Below are 14,001 nucleotides of genomic sequence, written 5' to 3'. Positions count from 1 at the left end.
ACTTTGTGCAGCAGAGCAGTTAAAAGGGATTTACTCAATACATAAAAGAACGCACCGAATCCCGCATGCCTACAGGCTCTCCCTTGTGAAAAGCTGGTCCTCTGGACACAAGGACATCGACTGCGAGGCACAGTGGCAATAGGTAGGAAGGTTAACTGTTTGTAACACTTTTTAAAAATAAAACAAACCCTTCTCTCACCACTAATAATACAAGAAGAACACTTCAAACTTCCAGGAAGAACTGAAGAGGAATCTCTACACCACAGGAACAGAAGCCCATGTTCGATGGTGTTGCATAGTAACATTGCAAAATAGAATGGGATTTCAGAAGGAAAAAAATAAATTAAATTGATCACTGTAAGAGGGCTGTTTCCTGCCTACGGAAGACTACAAGTGAACAGGTGTAATGCAAAAGGCACAAAGAGGTCTGCTCTTGTTTAGTTCCCCCCCACCCCCCTGTTCTTTCTCATTATGGCTACACTAATTTCCTTGTCCAAGCCCCTTCATCTCTTCTGGGGAAAGTCAGCTGGACTACACTGGCAATTAAACTGAGGAGAGATAAGCTAATTGCCTAATTATTAGAAGTGAGGAAGTTTAAGATCTGAGGCCAAGAGGAGGCAGCTAAAAATGGTCTTCAGAGTTTATAGAAAAATAGTAGATCAGAGAAAACTGATAATGCTCAGGCACAACCCACTAGCTTTGTTATTTTTAGTTTTGTTTGTGATTAATATGTAAGGTGTGACTGTAGTGCAGTCCATCACATTTTAAGGCTGTTTTTATCACACAAAATACACGTTGTGTTACAAGTGCAATTGTATGATTGTTCCTAAACCAATTCTAGCATGTTTCTCTCTCCCTTTAGTGCTTTGGGGTATAAATCTCGTTACAATCACTCAATCATATTTCAAATGTAGGAAAACTATACCTGGGGCCTTTAGCAAACCTCAGCAACTTTCAAATAAGCCTACACCTACCCATGGAGCTATCACCATCTCCATCCTAAATTTAATACAAAGCTTTCGGTTAACAGCTCTGTATTAAAACACTAACCAATGCAGTAAAATACTCATCTCAGTCAACGAAAGTAAACCAGCACACTTTACTATATCTAAAGTGTTTTCTTCTCCTTAAAACAAAAATCATGTGTTTTGGATATTCAAACTGATGGTGAGCCTTTCTACCAGAGAAAACATAGGCAATCAATAGTGTCATTTGAACTTGTTAAGAGAGTTAATGTTGGATGTTTTTAATGCATGAAAAATGTTTGTTACTGATAAAGTTTTTCTACTCTTTAAATGGGCTGATAGCTTCTGGGAGAAAAAGTAGAACTGAAATAACCCATCCAAGTAGCATACTATCTCATCCACTGGGAGGCACACTGGAATTCTAGAAATACTAACGTTCTTAGTACTTGAAACCTTTGCTGAAAAATGTCTCAGAAGCAATGGCACAGAAATGATGCGCAATTTGAAGAGCTGTAATTCAGACTATCTTCCCCTGGCAAAGTATTCTCAAGAGTACCTGAAGCTTCTAATACATGTGAGAAGCAGATAATGGTATGCCACCACATTTCAAACCACAGAGCATATATATGAAGGAAACACAGGGAGGAAAGAGTCATGCAGGTGCAAAAGATAAGAGAGACCGAAACACTCCACAGCTTTCCAAAGGAAAAGGAACTTCATTAAACACAACACATTTGTACCCTTCAAACTAAAAACTAACCTGTTTCAATGTTTTGCATAGGAAATCTTAGGATGCAGATTAGCTGGCTAGAACACTTCATTTACTTCAAGAGACACATCAGATTAATGAAGTAACTCAAGAAGGAAAGTTGCATTTAATTGTTAATGATCTACACTGAGCCTGACCCTCCCTTGCCAGCCAGATCACCAGCTCTTATTCCGAAGCCTTGCAGAATACTGAGCCAATAGTGTTCTTTTCTAAAAACCATCCCAGCTAGACCAGCAGATGCAACAGAACTTTAGATCAGTGGCAGGTCTCCCAAGTTCTCACGGTGCCATAGATTTACTAAATGGGATCAGCATGTTCTAAAAAACACATGATAATATGAGGCAAAAAGGTTCCACAGCATCAAGCAGTGCAATGCTTGAAACCTCATAATCAAAGTGACAGTTTTCAAGTGCCATTTACAATGCCCTAATCTGGAAACATCCCAGCTAACCCATCTGATCAACTGTTTCACAGATGGAAGCACTTGATGGCTAATTGGCAAGTCCATTATTCAAATAAAATAGCTATCTGCACTTCTATTTTCTATACTCCAAGTCAAGGTATAAACACTCCTCCTAAGACACAGGTCACTTCTCTGGCTCTCCCTCCCTTCCTATTTGTGGTTTGTTTCTTTTTTTTTTTTCCCCCTTCCCCTCTGCCATCAAATATGCTAATTCAGAAATACAGAATCAGTTTTATTTTCCTTTTATTGCACTAAACCTGTTGTCTGCACCAACAGAGCAATGTAAATGAATATTCTCAAAAATCCATCAAGTAATGAAAAATTACCTCAACAGCATTTTTTTTAAAGTGTCATTAATTATTTCACTGCTTCCTATCACATCTGGATTCAGAAAAATAGACAGGATGTGTTAGCATGGACAAGAACTTGTATAGCTTGGATCATTGTTCTGAAAGTGTTGGAAATAAAGTTCTGCTAAAAATGCACTTAATTTGCTCATGCTCTTACATGGTATACAGTAGGATTGCCTAATAGAGGCACATGTGGAACTGATTTCACTAAGAAACAATAGTTCAGCATACAAAATGAAGAGGAGTATTGCTCCAAATTTCTGCCTGCTACATAAGTGGAATGCTTTTACGCACCCCACAAAGCCTCTCGATTTGTCTGTAGCAAATGTGCAATGCAACGCGATATATTAAATCACTAGTGAATTCTGTCGTAGGGAGTATTCCAGGGAGAGACAAAAAAATGAACCAGGAAAGGGAAGATAAAAACAAAAAAAACTCAGCATGACAAGGGGCAGGAGGAAGAAGACAGAAGACCATGTAAGAGTAGGAAAACAAGGTCATTACCAAATCTGAACTCTCAAGAACTACAGAAACTAAAGTAATAAACATTGTTTGGGACATCACAGCACTTTCAAACTTCAGCCATTCTCCCACACCTTTTTAAAAAAGCTTTAATCACTTCTTCTTATGCATATGTCATGAGAGCAAAATTTCAATTGCCTACAACACCACACATGTAAAACACTCAATTTCTGCATGAAGCAGCGTTGCAAAAGGTCTTACTGATGGTATCAAGCTCAAAACTATACACAGGTATCTTCCCATACAAAGAACACAAAGTTAACGATCAAATTCACTACCAGAAGAAAACGTGGATTGCTTATGTGATGCCAAAAGCTATTAGAGTCTCTTCCCTCCTCTCTTGTCCACCTGATGCATCATGAGGGAACCCCTTTCTCCATCTGAGACTAAAACAGAGGTAATGCCTTAAACTTTCTAAGGTATAAGTCACTGGTGGAAAAATTTATTGTGGAAATATCACTTTAAGATCACATCCTTAAAGACTTGTTTATTAGCCATAAGAAAATAGGCTTAGTGTCAATGGAATTTAGCACCAACCACCTCTGGATAATTCAGCATCGAAGGCAAATTGGTACTCAATAGCAGGCTGAAGAAGGAAGTAGTAAGACAAGAGAAGAACCATGAATTCACTGACAGCAGTTTTCAAGTAGAACACAAGACATCAAAAGACTCAAGAACAAAGCTGTGAAAACATGAATCCAGAGAGCACATATATTGGGACAATATATTTGAGTTTGAAAAAGGAAGAAAACTTACCAAACATGATAATAACCAGAACAGGTGGTTTTTACCAAGGAGAAAGAGCTGAGTAACTGCTGTTGACGAAGCTAAGCCAAGTCAATGAGAAAGTATTCCCTGGCAGAAATCAAATAGGAACTGTGCTGATCAAGCATGTGCTGCTACTTGACCATTAGTTACAAAGCAAACCAAACATACCATTAAGCAGACATTCTGTGATGCAGGCCCCTTGCTAAACAAACCCCTAACTACAAAAAAAAAATAATCCCAAAATCATGCTACAAAATTACTCTGAAAATGCTTCTCTTTCTACAAGACTATACACACAGATGACTCTTATGTTACCAAGAATAACTCACTCAATGATGTTTTTACTATGTTCAAGCTTAAAGGCAAAACCTCCAAAGGCAGAATAACTGTGATACAGCAGTAAGAAAAATAAACAGCTTTGAACAGTTGTTTAAAACACTCTAGCACAGATTAATGGTAATAAATCTCTTTACTTTCTAGCAGGTACACCCAAGAAATATCCAACTCTTCTCTTCCACCTCAAAGCAATCTGATTCACTCTGGATTCTCTCTCAGTCTCAATTATCAATCAAACAATAATCACAACAGAAGTGACCTTTAAAGGTTCATTAAAGCTGTATTTTAAGGACATAAAATTGTTCTTTTTGAAAAGCCTTCCTGCTGATTCAATAAACCAAGAAACTACAAAAGCAGTCAAAATTTCCAGTGCAAGCAGCAACTTGCATAAAGAGCAATTCAGTTTTCTGCTCTTTTTTTATCCGACACATACGCATCAATTCATTTAAAAGACAATTCCATATTTAAACAAGCACAGAGCAGCTTTGCAGACCAAAGCTGCCAGAGGAGTTCAGTGAGTTTCTTCTGAATGTTATGCTCAATTTTCTGCCACAATTTTCTAGCAAGCTTTAAGATAAAGCTGAGGAATCCAAGTAGCAGAGAGTTAACTGTAAATTTGAAAAACGGCTTTGATATGTGTGCAGTTCAGAGAGGACTAAGTGAAAGCTTGAGTGATTAGACTGCACAGATGTTAAAAAAAATGAAGAGTCATGAAGCAGGCTGGCAGCTCAGAGGAACAAGAGAAATATCTGTTTAAGAAAGCAAAACTAAAGATAACTGAGGGCTGTTTGAAAATTCACTAAGAGATTGTGAATCAAATTCTAGCTATAAAAAGAAAAAAATTATGCACGAAAAGTTACAGCTTATTTTGCAAAACACCTAGAGACTGCAACTCAGCTTATAATTCTTCACCAAATGCTTCAGTATTAAACTACTCCTTTCCTACTTATACTGGACGCTACACAACCAAAAGAAGCTATTGGTCTAGCAAATTCAATCATGCCAGAAGCAAACTCACACACATTACGAAGCCCAAGACAAACAGAACTGATTCCTCCAGAAAAATAAGAGTCTGGATTCTCAACCCAGAATAGAGCGCTGGAGGCAGATAAAGGAAGCTGAGAAAGGTCAACTACAGCAGCCAGCCAAGACTACGAGGGAAATTACAAAGCCTCAGACAAGTTCCTAATTATTTTTATTTTCCCATATCCACAGTAGTCAAATGTAGTAAGAACACCTTACTGAAGATCATCTGGACCTGTTGGAACGTGTTCAGTGGACAGCCACAAAAATGGTCAGAGGGCTGGAGCCCCTCTCCTGTGAGGACAGGCTGAGGGAATTGGGGTTGTTCAGCCTGGAGAATAGGAGGCTCTGGGGGGACCTTATAGCAACCTTCCAGTACCTGAAAGGAGCCTACAAGAAAGCAGGGGAGGGACTATTCACAAGGGTTTGTAGTGACAGGACGAGGGGTAATGGCTTTAAGCTAGAAAAGGGTAGATTTAGGTTAAACGTTAGGCCAAAGTCCTTCAGTATGAGGGTGATAGACCACTGGAATAGGTTGCCCAGACAGGTGGTGGAGGCCCCATCCCTGGGGACATTCAAGATCAGGCTAGATGAAGCTTTGAGTAGCTTGATCTATTTGGAGATGTCCCTGCTTCCTGCAGGGGGGTTGGACTAGAAGATCTTTGGAGGTCCCTTCCAACCCAGACATTCTATGATTCTATGATCTTGGTTTTATTTCTGAAGACTGCTGGCCACACCAGCTGGTCAAGGAAAAAAGCACTAGGACTTCTAGTGGTAGGAGAAGCCATATAACATGTGTACATCTCCCAGTGAAAGAGGACAGCTGACAGGGAGGCCTCTTTGCAATCAGTAGTTACAGAAGTGAGGACAACAGTCAACAAGAGAACACACAATAAAACATACACATAGGCAGCTATGACTACCTGCAAGTGATAAATTCAACTCCAATTACCTCCTGAAATGTACCTATATTTCAGTATCTCACAGTGTCCATCACAATGTGACCCAAGGACTGGAATACCTAATTTATGAAGGAGCAAGTGGGCATGTTCAGCCATTTAGAACAGTCTTCATATTCTGAAAAAACATACTACCAGACATAAGATTTTAAAAATTTTATTCTATGCTTCCAGTGCTTTTAAATCCAACCATTAAAACTCTCAGACATCAACTTAAAGGTTTATGAACATCCTGTAAACTCAGTGTCAAGCCAAGAGTTCATACTGACAAGAAAACCCAGTAAGGCTGCAACAATTATTTCCATACACTTATTATAGGATCTCTAGAGTCAGAGATTATTACTATGAACTCTGGGGGGTTTTTAGTGTTGTTCTAAAATACAATAAGAGTAATACTATAGAATTACTATTAAAGAGAAGATATCGACAAACTATTTACTAACCTGTCCCAGCCCAGGCACACCTCCTCCAAGTCGCAGAAGTCTATCCATATTTCTAGAAAAACAGAAACAAAGGAAAGAGGTTCCCAAGCTCTTTAGTGTTTATTAAATTGCTATCTATATAATTCACCTTCAGTCACTCAGTATGTCAAAAATATTGGTGGTAATTACACCACAACATCAGACTTCCTGTTAATTAACACCACATATTAATTCACGAAGCTGTCTTCCATGCTAATTAACAGACCTTGCCTTATTGCTTTGGTTTTGGGTTATCCCCATTTCTGAAGATAGGCATTCTTGTTAAACTTTTCAGAACTTTCCTATAATTCAGTCACATGGGGGATTTTTGTTGCTTAAGAACAGAACCTTCATCCACAAAGTGCCTAAAACTTATTAGACACACAATCAAGTTTACTCCCAACTTGTTCAGAAAGCATCAATAAAATGTGAAACTAAGGATTTTAGCATCTTCATTAGTAAGTTGTGCGCTAATTAACTTACAGCTTGTCAGTTATCATCAAAAATACACGTGAAAGACACTGAGCAGATTATGGATCTCTGAATTAGCATCAAAAGCTTTTTTTAATGAACTCATTATACTAAAAGAAATACTGTAAAGTAAACATTTAATGTGTATATAGTTAGAACAGTAGTGACACTACAGTCATTTAATACATTTCCAGTGTTACATGTGCATTGCTTTAGTGCGATGCCAACCAAAACAACCAACTTTTTTTTTTAATGCAACTAATTTGTTCCAATCAATGCAACTAGCTTCTTTAACAAAAAAAAAAGAAAGCTTTTCTATTTTGGAGTGATCTCCAGGAACCATAAGTGTTAAGGTGGCCAACTAAAAAATTATACCATGTTTGTTTTTCTGCATTTATTCACTTTCTACTGCTGAAAAGCAGTCTACTACTTAATTGTGGCTATCTAATTAAGGGTTCTGTCTAGCTGTAACAGACCTTAATCTTGCTTACCTTGCTTTTTCAACTTTTTAGCTTTATACAACAAAACTCAGTGATAAAATCAACAAGAACTACTGAATACTACTTGTTAAACAGCTGCTTTAAGCAAATCAAGCCATTTCCAAGGCTTGCAGAAATTAGTAATTGGCATACTTTGTGAAATAGAAAATACACAGTAAAGCATCAGAAACTATGATCTTTAATTGCAAAAGTTTTAACCCAACACAACAATGCCTTTTCGGGTAATATAAAAGCAGTGAAGAACACCAATTAATGGTATTTCCAAAATTTATTCCACCTCCAAATGGCTGTTACATTACATGGAACTAGATACATAATTTCAACAGACTGCATTAACAATCCTAATTTGAGAACTTTCTTTTAAAATTAATTATGCAAAAGAACTTTGAACTTATAATGAAAAATAAGTTTGCTTTGCATATTAAAAACAGTCCTTATGTTGAAGGTTAATGTCATCTCATTATTCCTTCTGAAAATTTCTAATATTTTTATACTGGCTAGACACTAACCGGCTTTATTTCAGTTTAAGTTTAAAACAAGTATTTTAAGCTTCTTGTTAACACATAATGAGGCAGAATATGAACCTACCATTAGACAAGATTAGCTAACTCCTGCTTTAATCATGTATGGAATTTCACCCGCTTCAAACAACAATAGGACACATGGATCCGGAACACTTGCTCTATCCACTTTCCTAATTTAATGCATTAGCAAGCTATTAGCTTTGAGTCACTCAGTTCTGTAGAGTCACACTTAATTCTGCAGAAGATGCAAACAGAACAATTGCAGCCTCAACTAACAGTAAGTATTTTCCTAAAGCTACCTTGGCACTACATAAATTAAACCAGTTTATTAAAGAGTCAATGGTTATGCTTTTCTTCTCTGACAGTCATTGAAATCAAGCTTCTTTACTCTATGTAAAATATGTTATTTTATATCAGATATATATTGCACATAAAGTGCATAAACTTTTCTATCCTGAACTACAATTCCCATTCAAGTTGCATGATTCCCATGGAAAGGTTAAGTTGCCATTTAAAGCTATGATGTAAGCACATGATAAACTGCATCAGTAAAACAGTCACGAGTACAAATTAACACCAGATACATTTCATTTTACCCCACTGCTGCAGATACTCCTCCATTGAAAACCACAATAATTCATCTTTCATGACACTAACAACAGCTGAAGAGTAGCTGATAAGATTTAAACTGCTAAAACTATTATTTTAATCAATCACAGTGGTATATTTATTTTAAGAAACTCAGTCTCTACAACTGGCAACCACAAAACTGGTTTCTCCTACAGCTGTGCAGCTTCCATAAACTGATTAGGATTATTACCTATGCACGTTTAAGAAACAACATTGAATAACAAATCTTATACCTATTTACATTTCATTACAGAAAGTGAAAAGCAATGGTTTTTTCTAGTTCATTAATATTTTTATGTAAATAATTTATTCCAGTTTCTAACTCAACCAAATAGTCTATAGTTTATGGAAGCATATATTGCTTTGTATTGACAAGATTGTAGCAGAGGGAAAATCTCCACAAACCAGTTCCAGATGCACTGTAAATTACTGCACTAGGTCTGTGGCATAACTCTGGTTAGAGTTAGAGTTTTGGCAACTAATATTTTACTTTCTTACTTGTAACTAAAGCTGTTATAGTTACAATACTCTGAATAAATATGATGCAATTAGATCAACGATCCAAATCACAACAAATTTTAATCTTTGTTAATCCGCTGTGCCCAAATATTATTCCATCCATAAATTCCATGCATGAAAAGACAGTTTTCTAAACTTTAAAATGGCTTGATCAAAGTTTTTAGACTATAATTAAGATAATTTCAGCACTTACAAAACAAACATGCATTTCTAACCTGGTGCTCAGCAAGAGGTGATTGCAGAACAAACTCAGCAGCAGCTCCTGCTTTTTGACTATGAGACACCAGTCGGTCTCTTTCCTAAAGAAGTAGAAAGGAGGCAAAGGGCAGAAAAATCAGTAAAATTTAGAAACAGTACCACATATAAAAAGGAATGTTACATCAAAGACCTACAAAAGGAGAAAGCACCACTGAAGAATAACCCAAAGAATGTTTGGGGTTTTTTTTCCCTTCTCCCATCCCTGGAAGCAGCACCTGCCATGTGTTGCCAAAGTATTTGGAACACAAAGTTTATCAAAATCACACAGAAGAGTCAAGAATTTTAATAACACATTTAAGCAATTTAAAGCTAATCAATGATTTTAAATGTTGTTAGAAACTGAAATTATGGTTCTTTATTACTATTTGAGAAGATTTTGCTGTAGTTAAGATGACCTAAGCACCAAGGTAAAAAGCAGCACTGCAGGCATGGACAGCTTCCTTGGTTATTTCTGCAAGAGCAGTTGGTGTGACTGAGAAAGTCACAGGGGTGGTGTTTAGGTCTACCTGAATTCAGGTTGAGAAAGTCCACTTCACATTCAGTTTAGGAGTTGAGTCACGTTACCCTCCCTCCAGAGAATACTATCCACCAATCGCATCCACTCAATCATTTGTAATGCAGTGTTTTAAAACAGATCTATGGCCATGATTTGGTAAGACTTTTTTCCCCAATGTCAGTGTTAACATAAGGACCAGAGGGGAAGCTGCTGCTGCTTACCACCTTGATGCTGCTTTCCAAGTCCTGCCAGGACAGCCATTTGTGCAGCCTTACAGTAAAGGGATAGTCTAACAAAAATGCTGGGTTTAACCCCGTTCACTTCTGAGAGGATTCACACTGCATTCCAGGAACAGTTGTGTTGGTGTAACAAAAAAAGAGGTCTTGGAAAAGCTGATCACCTCGATCACTAATCCAGACTCCAGAAGACAGTTATGTTAAACCATTTTTTAAGCTAAAGCTGCCCAAAGAGTGTCTTGGGGTTTGGAGACTTCCCCCCCCCAGTAACTGAGGTAATTTCACAGACACTGTACTGAACCTTCTATCAAAGCAAGGGAAGTAAAGAGCAAAGGAAGATGTGTTAATCTTCCTGCAAAGTTAGTGGAACGAACAAGTTAGTTTCTCAGCGCTGACAGGCTGCGGTGGAATTCCACTAGCAAGTCCAAGAAAAAGTTGCTATTTCTGCCAGCTTTGCATAAGGAAATGATCCAGGAGAGATCAGATCAGACAGAATCACAACAGCCAGCAGTTACATTAGCACAGCCTGCAAGAAAACTGCAACACGCAGGCTACAGAGTTACAACCCAATTCACATCTAGCCAGCTGTCCACTTAGGGGTCTTTTGCATCCCCTTCCCTACTTGCTATAGGATAGTAGAGATCTCTGTGAGCATGGTTGGTTTCTCGGGGGAGACACACAACATGGTAACCCACAGTTGAGAATTTTTGCCCTCTCTGCTGCAAAGTGCAAAAAGCTACTTTTAATGACACATTTACCTGTTGTTCTTCCCTATTTATACACACACGCTTACAGATAAGACAGATACATAGATATATATATATAAAAAAGAGAGGTAAATAAATAGTACACAGTAAATCTCACCTCCTTTCCTTTGAAAGTCAGCAAAAGCTATTTTGATAATAACTCCTTCTGCCTGCAACGAAAAGTTAACAGTCTCCATTTAATGAAGCTTTATGGAAGTGAGAACATGTATCAAATAGTTCTGTATCAGCAAATTGCAGAAGGCCAGTTATATTCATAATAAACTTGCATTGTGGTGCACAGAAAGATTTGGATGATGTGCACTCATCAAGATCACTGTGGTAACTGATGGCATAAGAAAAAAAAAAAAGTTAAGTACCTCCTTTGCTTGTGTTTGCCCACGACTGAAACACCTCAACTAAAAAACCCTGGTCATAGAATGGTACTAAAAAACCCAAACAACTCCATTACTGCTATTTTCTTTTAACTGTCCTGGCCTCAAAAGAGGAGAGTCTATGGCTAGTAATAATACAGTGGAAGTATACACAGAGCATCTCTAAACTTATCTGACAAGAGACCTATTTGTTAAATACCTTCAAGTCACTCAAATACTCACTTAAATGCTGACTTTCAACAAGAAAAACATTTTTCCTGAGGTAACATAAGGATGAAATTATATAAATACATTACAAACAAACGTATATAATACATATAAACCAACAGCTACTGTGCTTGTACTTGGCATGTTTCAGCATGTATTTTGAAATCGACTTGAAACACAATCTTAATTTACTGTATCTCTTTGCATGAGACACGAGTTTCGCACTACAGCACACGATTTTTATCTGGCATTAACATTCCATGATGCAATCTCTCAATGAATGAGGGTTCTCCTGGGTTGACAACTTCTGAGTTAGTAAAAAAAAAAATTAGCTTCAACATACATGGAAGGGAAAAAACAGTGGCTACTAAACTGCCCTATTATCTAAGGGATTATCAGGCTAGGCTCCGGTGACAGTGATTTACTCCACACATAGCAATTCGTACACTGAATGACTTCACGCAAATCATCACCTTTGGTAACCTGGTTTCCCCACCAGGAGACTACACACTAAGGTTTGTGTAAGCACTTCCAGATCTCCTGTTGAGAAGATCCGCATAGCAGACAGAATAATAATTTTATTACAGCAACTAAAAAAGTGGTTTAAGGTTTTTGCTGCAACTATAATAATTTCAGCTTCACTAGGGATGATACAAGGCTACAAAAATAAACTAGTTGAGGAGTTGCAGAAAAACTTTATTTCAACAGGAAATGAATAGAAACTTCACTGCAGGTACAGTCACCAAACACTGAATGAAAGCAATCTGAACCAGAACAGAGATTTCATATGTGACAAGACTGGAGGAAGTGAGCCCATCTTCTAACACATTTTGTATGAAAAAAAAAAAACAAAAAACAAAAAACCACATCAGTTCTCAATAATCTGGTCATTAAAGCTAAAGATTAATCATGCCATGAATTAATATACTCTCAGTAATGCAAGTCCAGAGCTACATGACTATTTTGCTTCCATGATGTGCTCAGCTCCGTAAACCTGATGTTTCTGCACCATACAGACCTGAATCTCAAGAGACTTGAGCTGGACTAGAAGGTGTGCAGGTTAGCTTCACAGACTCTGCTTTCTAATTTCCAGAAGCACAGCAAACCCAACATTCATTGCTGAGCTGGATCTACAGAAATAACCCAGACCCAAGCAGACTAAAGCTACTGAAGTACATTCACATCAAACTTATAGGTAAGGGAAGATTCACTAAAATATCATACCACCACAGAAACCCACAAAATTAATTTTAATTTTATGCTATATATAATGAGCTTCTCTGAAATGTGCAGAAGGGGGAGCAGATGACCAACTGTTGTGGAACCATCCCCTTTCACCAACTCCAGCAAGTACCCATCATACCAGTTTTCTATTAGACAAGGTATCCTAACTACCAGTCCTTTCCCATCACACTAGATATTAGGAGATAATTCCAGCTGCTATTAATATGCACTCCATAATACCCATCTATATTGAATAATTTCCAATAAAGTTTATAAAACTATAAAAGTTTCTATTTCCCTATTATTGTTAATTTTGAAGTATGCTTTAACTTCTCATTTTCTAACAATAGATATCAAATTAACATCCCTGACATGGCATGTTATACCAGCTGATGGAACACAAACTTCCCATTAAGTTATGGGCAAAACTTAGTCGCTCAAAGTCACACCAAGTGATTCAGAAACAATTAATTTGCAAGCCATTTTCTGGATTTCTTCACAAACATGGATCTTTTCCTGGTTTCCATAACAAGCTCACAAACAGCATAATCTTCTGTGTGTACTCCCTATATTCAAGACAGAGTACACCTCAGGCTCATTGGGGGTGAAAAGTTTAAGACTAATACAACGTGCCAGATATTTCAGCTTGCCTAGTACCTTTTCAGCTAGATCCGAAAGCTAGAACAGCTTTAAAATACAATTGCATTAAACTTCTATTCTAAGCAAGTCTATCTCAATCCCTGTTCGTTTTTTACAGCGTACTGGAAGTAAACACAACTTCAGAGATTATATCAGCACACTTTCATCACCTGTTTACAAGTATCCAACTCTGTCACACAAACCTGTTCTGAACTGCTGCATAATAGGAACAGGACTGTTCATTTTAATTATCGCTCCTTTTCTACTAAATTCTGCTTCATCTTTCTTGACACAGATTAAAGATTTCTTTGGGTTCACGTACCCAGCCAGCGCTTTGCCCTCGCTTCCCTCTGCCTCTGTAACTCGAGCCGGACACTACTGCTGGGCATGGCCGCGAAGCTTCCTTCCAGAAGCAGCCGCGTTTCAATTCGTGAAGTCCCTCTGATGGGCCACAGACTGCTGCTGCCGGCAAAATAAACTGCGACACTCGGCGCCTCAAGACCCCGGCCAGCGGCTGCAATCGCGGAGCTGCCGAAGCGAAAG

At 37.8% G+C, this 14,001-nt stretch overlaps 1 protein-coding gene across 1 annotated transcript in view; it reads right to left on the bottom strand.

The window, feature by feature from the left end:
* Positions 1-11,151, bottom strand: part of PSMD14 (proteasome (prosome, macropain) 26S subunit, non-ATPase, 14) — a 43,199-nt gene extending 32,048 nt beyond the window's left edge. Inside the window, exons 1-3 of the mRNA XM_008939238.1 lie at positions 11,115-11,151; positions 9,476-9,559; positions 6,599-6,650 (exon numbers count right to left, since the gene is read on the bottom strand). Coding sequence (XP_008937486.1) covers positions 6,599-6,646 — 48 coding nt within the window. The 5' untranslated portion in view covers positions 6,647-6,650; positions 9,476-9,559; positions 11,115-11,151. The remainder of the gene's footprint in view (positions 1-6,598; positions 6,651-9,475; positions 9,560-11,114) is intronic.
* Positions 11,152-14,001: the final 2,850 nt, after the last annotated feature.

This window comes from Merops nubicus, unplaced genomic scaffold (genome assembly GCF_000691845.1).
Source record: "Merops nubicus isolate BGI_N331 unplaced genomic scaffold, ASM69184v1 scaffold18014, whole genome shotgun sequence".
Classification (NCBI taxonomy): Eukaryota; Metazoa; Chordata; class Aves; order Coraciiformes; family Meropidae; genus Merops; species Merops nubicus.
The sequence above is the reverse complement of the archived record's forward strand: the minus strand, read 5'-3'. Positions and strand labels throughout refer to the sequence as shown.